Source organism: Triticum aestivum, chromosome 2A, assembly GCF_018294505.1.
Source record: "Triticum aestivum cultivar Chinese Spring chromosome 2A, IWGSC CS RefSeq v2.1, whole genome shotgun sequence".
In the NCBI taxonomy this organism is placed as follows: domain Eukaryota; kingdom Viridiplantae; phylum Streptophyta; class Magnoliopsida; order Poales; family Poaceae; genus Triticum; species Triticum aestivum.
The window spans coordinates 658,841,622-658,848,002 of record NC_057797.1 but is presented as its reverse complement, the minus strand read 5'-3'; the positions used below and the strand labels follow the sequence as shown (position 1 = coordinate 658,848,002).

Sequence of the window (6,381 nt, the reverse complement as noted above, 5' to 3'; positions counted from 1 at the left end):
CTGTGAGTTTCATTTTCTATGAAAATGGAACTGGGGCGGGACTGCCCTTTTCTTCTAAAAAAAAATTAGAGTCGACCATTATCTTACAGTCGGTTAAAAGAGTTTTCAGACTTACTCCCTTTGTTTAGTATTATAAAATGTTTTACTTATTTTCAATCAGTTTTATACACATTTTAGTGTGCCTGTTTACTCGTTTTAATTTTATAATAGTGAACGGAGAGAGCGTCATATAAACAATTTCATTTATTATTTTCTTTGTAGGCTTGCTTAAAACTCAAACAACATCGTAAAGAAAAAACCTCAAACAATAGTCAAAATATTGGCTACCCAAACCGTCCTCCGCAAAGCTACAGCTCAGCCCGTCTTGAATCCCCGATCCAGCAGCGCCGTTTCTAGAAACCTCGCCACGTGGCCGACTAGAAAGGATCGGAACCTTCCAGAACCCGCTGGATGCTTCTCGCCCCATCCCCAGCCTACCCCCATCACAAAATCCCCATTTCTAGACCATTCCTTCCTTTCCTGCGCAACCAAACCAAATCTCCCCGTCTCCTCTCGCCAGAGCACCACCAGCACCGTCGCCCTCAACCAACTCATCAATGGCGTCGCCGGCGCTGGGGGCGGGGACGCCGCCGTTCCTCACCAAGACGTACGCGATGGTGGACGACCCGGAGACCGACGACACCATCTCCTGGAACGAGTCCGGCACGGCGTTCGTGGTGTGGCGCCGCGCCGAGTTCGAGCGCGACCTCCTCCCCAAGAACTTCAAGCACAGCAACTTCGCCTCCTTCGTCCGCCAGCTCAACACCTACGTGCGTTCCGTCTCCGCCCGCCCACCTCTCTCCGGCTGGTTCGGTAGATCCAGATTACCAAGGGTGCTGCCGCGTTTGTTGTGCAGGGATTCAGGAAGATAGGCCTTGACAGGTGGGAGTTCGCCAACGAGTGCTTCAGGAAAGGGGAGAAGCGCCTGCTCGGCGCGATACAGAGGCGGAAGGGATCTGGCGCCGGGGCGCCGGCGCCCGCCATGATGGCGACGCCGATTGCGACGGCGATTCCGATCTCGCCCACGCCGACCAGCTCCGGCGGGGACGCCGCGGTCTCCTCGTCGCCGCCGCCCGGGCTGGCGCTGGTGGCCACCGGCGCGATGGCCGAGCTGGAGGAGGAGAACGCGCGGCTGCGGCGCGAGAACGCGAGGCTGGCGCGGGAGCTCGCGCGCGCGCGCCGCGTCTGCGACGGCGTGCGGCACCTCGTCTGGCGGTATGACCACGGCGGGGAGGAAGTGGGGGAGGAGGACGAGAGGCACGGCGCCGCAGGCGCGAAGCCGATGCTGTTCGGCGTCGCGATAGGGAGCAAGAGGTCGCGCGAGGACGGGCACGGGGGAGGGGATGAGGGAAATGGGGCAGAGGAGGAGCAAGAACACGACGAGGACGACGAGAGGCACGCCGCCCGGCGAGAACAAGGGAAGGCTATGAGGACGGAGCGGTCGGATCTGAATGTGCTGTCGCTGTCCGTGCGGGCGGCGGCGGCGGCGAGGCCCGACGGGGGCTCGCGTGATCGTAGCGGAAACCACTAGTAGGATCTAAATCCACCTCGCGTGATCGTAGCGGAAGCCACTAGGATCTAAATCGTGTACCACTCTAGCTCGCATTATGACGTCTTTGTATCTTGACGTGACAAGAATTGCATTGCTGGTAGCACAATGTAGAATCAGCAAAACCATGTAGAACAACTGGTAGATTGTTTGGTAGTTAGGGCCTGTTTGATTTCCATCTAGACCTAGGGTTGGGAAAATGAGAAGAATTGGATGCCATGGTTTATTGTAGAGTTTTTTTTTTGCAGAAAGGCCAAGGTCATATTTAAGTAGCACAAACCCATAGAACCCCTATAGAAACAAGCAAAAAGAGTGTATGTGATGCAGGAGAAAAAAAACATCATACTCTTCTAACCCATAATCATGACTCAAGACCCTAATAGGTACACATCCTTTCTTTCAACACATGGCATCCCATCTATGTTGTCAATTATCCCCCTTCACACGCTCGCCGATGGTTTGTTTCGTCTCCAATCCTGATTTTACTGAGGTGTTCATTTTTAATCCAGATCGGTATGAAAGAAGAAGAACCACGTGTTGTTCATTAAGGTTGCATCATAAGTAACATTTTAAAAAATAATTAACAAATAAAATAACATCATATTTAGATTCTACATATTTTCCTAATCAAAATTCATATATAACATATTGAATTTGAAGCTAGGTTTAAAAGATATGGATATTTTAAAAAGCATTTGATATGTATTGTGGGTTTATTAACCCAATTATTAGTGGTTTCCTGCTAAAGTGAAAAATCTGACTTAAAACTGGTTTTCGGGTTGATTATGAGAAATATTAGGAGGTTTCCTGCAAAACCAAAATTGGATTGCAGTTTAATTTTCAGAAACATCAGGGCAATCTGATGGTCAAGACATGGCGAATCCAAGCGTTACTGACCATTTGATTTCCTATCAATTGCATCGGATTTTGCCATGTGTACTATTTAGAAGTTTCTGATAATTAAAAACTTATCCTAGAATCATGATCTTGCTCCAATAGATTTTCTTGCTTGAATAAAGGCGTGTCCATTTATGATTTAGTGTAGATCTTCCATGCATGCTCGTGCTTCATTAGAGTTTCTCTTGAATAAAAGTGTATCCATTTATGAGATTACTTGTGAATTTTTACTCAAGATTAAAGAGTTTGATCAACCATTTCTCACAGGCCATATATCTTGTCAAAGAATTTCAATCAAATGTTGCAACACTATCTTTGCATATTCATGAAATTTAACCATTGATGCCATAATGTGTTATATATACGTATTGGAGCACTATGCAGCTAAGGTTTTCCCTTTTCAATAGATCTAGGTATCATTAGTAACAAATTTGTATCTTGAACTTCATGCACGTAATATGTACGTGTCAGTTGTTTGTCAACATTGTGTTATAACAATATCTCACAACTCACGTGAAAAGCACGTGGAACTCACTAGTAGGTATAGATTAAAATTTTGACTGAATTATTGAGGGTGCCGAAGTCTTCCTTCCCCTTTGTCTCAGTGAAGTTATATTGTTTATATTTTAGGGTTTCATAGAAAGGAAATTATTGTGAAGTTAGGCTCAATGATGCTAAGTTTGTTCTTTCTAAATTGCTTGCAAAATTCCCTCTTAAGTTTTTTTTGCATGCCAAAGCATTTCATAGAGAAACAAAATCTATGATGTTGGCCCTACAAGTCAAACAAGAAGCACTATACAAGCCCTATGAACTAGAATCATCTAATTGACCAATCTGTCTCCAATTTCGATCATTATGTTGGGGAAAAAGTGTGTGAAAGATCGTGGATGTCGCCTAGGGGGCAGGGGTGAATAGGCGATTTAAAATAATTACGGTTTAGGCTTGAACAAATGCGGAATAAACCTAGCGGTTAATTTGTCAAGCACAAAACCTACAATAACTAGGCTCACCTATGTGCACCAACAACTTATACTAAGCAAGATAAACAACTATGCGATAGCAAGATATATGACAAGAAACAATATGGCTATCACAAAGTAAAGTGCATAAGTAAAGGGCTCGGGTAAGAGATAACCGAGGCACGCGGAGACGACGATGTATACCGAAGTTCACACCCTTGCGGATGCTAATCTCCGTTTGGAGCGGTGTGGAGGCACAATGCTCCCCAAGAAGCCACTAGGGCCACCGCAATCTCCTCACGCCCTCGCACAATGCAAGATGCCATGATTCCACTAAGGGACCCTTGAGGCCGGCCACCAAACCCGTATAAATGGCAACACTTGGGGCGGTCACCGAACCCATACACTTTGTCAACCCTTGGGGGTGGTCACCGGTACCCGTCAAGTTGCTCGGGGCGGTCTCCACAACCTAATTGGAGACCCCGACGCTTGCCCGGAGCTTTACACCACAGTGATTGAGCTCCGAACACCACCAACCATCTAGGCCGCCCAAGCACCCAAGAGGAACAAGCTCAAGGGTACCAAGCACCCAAGAGTAATAAGCTTCTCAACTTGTAACTTCCACGTATCACCGTGGATAACTCAAACCGATGCACCAAATGCAATGGCAAGGGCACACAGAGTGCCCAAGTCCTTCTCTCCCAAATCCCACCAAAGCAACTAATGCTAGGGAGGAAAATGAGAGAAAGAACAAGAATGAGAACACCAAGAACTCCAAGATCTAGATCCAAGGGGTTCCCCTCACATAGAGGAGAAAGTGATTGGTGGAAATGTGGATCTAGATCTTCTTTCTCTTTTCCCCCCAAAACTAGCAAGAATCCATGGAGGGATTGAGAGATAGCAAGCTCGAAGACGGTCAATAATGGGGGAAGAACACGAACTCAAGGGATAAGGTTCATTGAGGAAGAAGACCCCCTTTTATAGGAGGGTAAAAATCCAACCGTTATGCTCACAACACGCATAGAGCGGTACTACCGCTCAACCTCACGGTACTACCGCTAGGGGTAGCGGTACTACCTCAAAGGGTAGCAATACTACTGCTTGCGAGCGGTAATAAAAAATACATTCGTGCCTACCATCGCTGGACTTATGACGATTTTTTTGGTCCAGAGCGGAAGTAGCCACGGAAGTAGCCGCGGTAGTACCGCTCCCAAGAGCGGTAGTAAAAAAATGCATCCCCTCCGAGCGGTAGTACCGCTCCCATGAGCGGTAGTACCGCTGCAGCCTTTTTAAGGACACCAAAACTGACACAACTTCTGCAAACGGACTCCGAATTGAACGAAACCAAGTTTGTTGGAAAGCTAGCGACAAGGGCTAACAAAAACTTGAAATAAATAACAATAAGAAGGAAATAACAAAAGGCCCATAAGAAAAAGGTGAGAACCCTTCCTCGAATAAGACTGGTAAAACCTCCAACACCGAAAATGCAATAGAAGAAGCATGTGAACTCGGTTTTCGATGAACTCGAGCTTGTCAAGAAGATGACTGTAAGCTCCAAATCTCACAAGGAGAAAACCAAACAAGAACCAAGAGATACGATGCAAGCATGAAATGGTTTGAGCTCTCTACGAACGATACGATCAAACTACTCACTTGAGAGCCCCCCTTGATAGTACGTCAATCGATCATATAACCCGGTCTTCAAACTACCACCATGAGACCGGTAAAATAGAGAACCTATCAACGGCAAACCTTTGCCTTGCACATAGTCCACTTGAGCTAGATGATGACGATCTTGACTCCCTCAAGTTGGACCACCTTTCTTGATTGTGTTGGTTCGATGAAGACTAGATGTTTGCCCCCCATACTCTACTATGGGTGAGCCGCTCTTTGGCACATCTTCACAAGTCCATTGACACCACAATGGACGGCAAGCTTCAAGTATGATATCTTCATGATGCTCCACTTGAACGTGCACACCGCAACCTAACCCCATCACGAATACCATGGGTTAGTACACAAAGCGTAACAGACAATGCTTATCATACCATGGGATAACTTGATCCCTCGGTACATATTGTACGCTTTGTGTGTTGATCAACTTGATTCACTCTTGACTTAGTCTTGATCAACCTTCAATCTTTCCAACTCTCTTCATTTGGATGATGTCTTGAAGGTACACATGAATGATCACACACTCTTCTTCTTCAAGACATGCTTGCAATAAGCTCAACACTCACATGACCAATATTTGGATAATTCCTTAATAGCACCTTGGTCGACACAAACTCTCCTTGAAACCAACACATGTACTCCAAGAAAAGCCTATGGACAAAACCTTCAAATGTAACTCAAGGCAACCATTAGTCCATAGAGATTGTCATCAATTACCAAAACCAAACATGGGGGCACCGCATGTTCTTTCAATCTCCCCCATTTTGGTAATTGATGACAATCACTTTCAAGAGAGTTTATACAAGGAATTATGCATCACCATGCAATGCAACAACTAATAATGCATGCATATGAGGTGCAAACGCTTAGGAACACAACCAAAGCAAGGAAAGATGACTCTCTAAACTTCTCGACAAAACTCTCTGAAACTTCTCCCCCATTGGCATCGATTGCCAAAATGGGAGAAAAGCTTAGAAGGCCAATACAAATTGTGTTTCTCCATAAATTGTGTATTTCTCCACAAGAGAGCAGAATGCAATACACATATCCAACGGTAAATACTTGGAGGAAGAAAAACTATATTAAGGCCTAAAGATTGCAAAAGAATGATATGCCATAAAGACATATCAAAAAGAGAAACAAGCAATCAAGCAATCAAAAGATACCAATTGAAGCAAGCTATCAAAAGATACCAATTGAACCAACTAGACCAAAGATCCTACGAGCCACATGAATAAAAGATATTATGATATGAGAAAAGGA

The 6,381-nt window shown here is 45.4% G+C and overlaps 1 protein-coding gene across 1 annotated transcript; it reads left to right on the top strand.

The window, feature by feature from the left end:
* Window positions 1-267: 267 nt before the first annotated feature.
* LOC123185822 (heat stress transcription factor B-2a) lies at window positions 268-1,819 on the top strand. Its single transcript, XM_044597649.1, has 2 exons — window positions 268-809; window positions 896-1,819. Exons 1-2 carry the CDS (start codon window positions 597-599, stop codon window positions 1,568-1,570), a joined length of 888 nt encoding a protein of 295 aa, XP_044453584.1. The 5' UTR covers window positions 268-596; the 3' UTR covers window positions 1,571-1,819.
* Window positions 1,820-6,381: the final 4,562 nt, after the last annotated feature.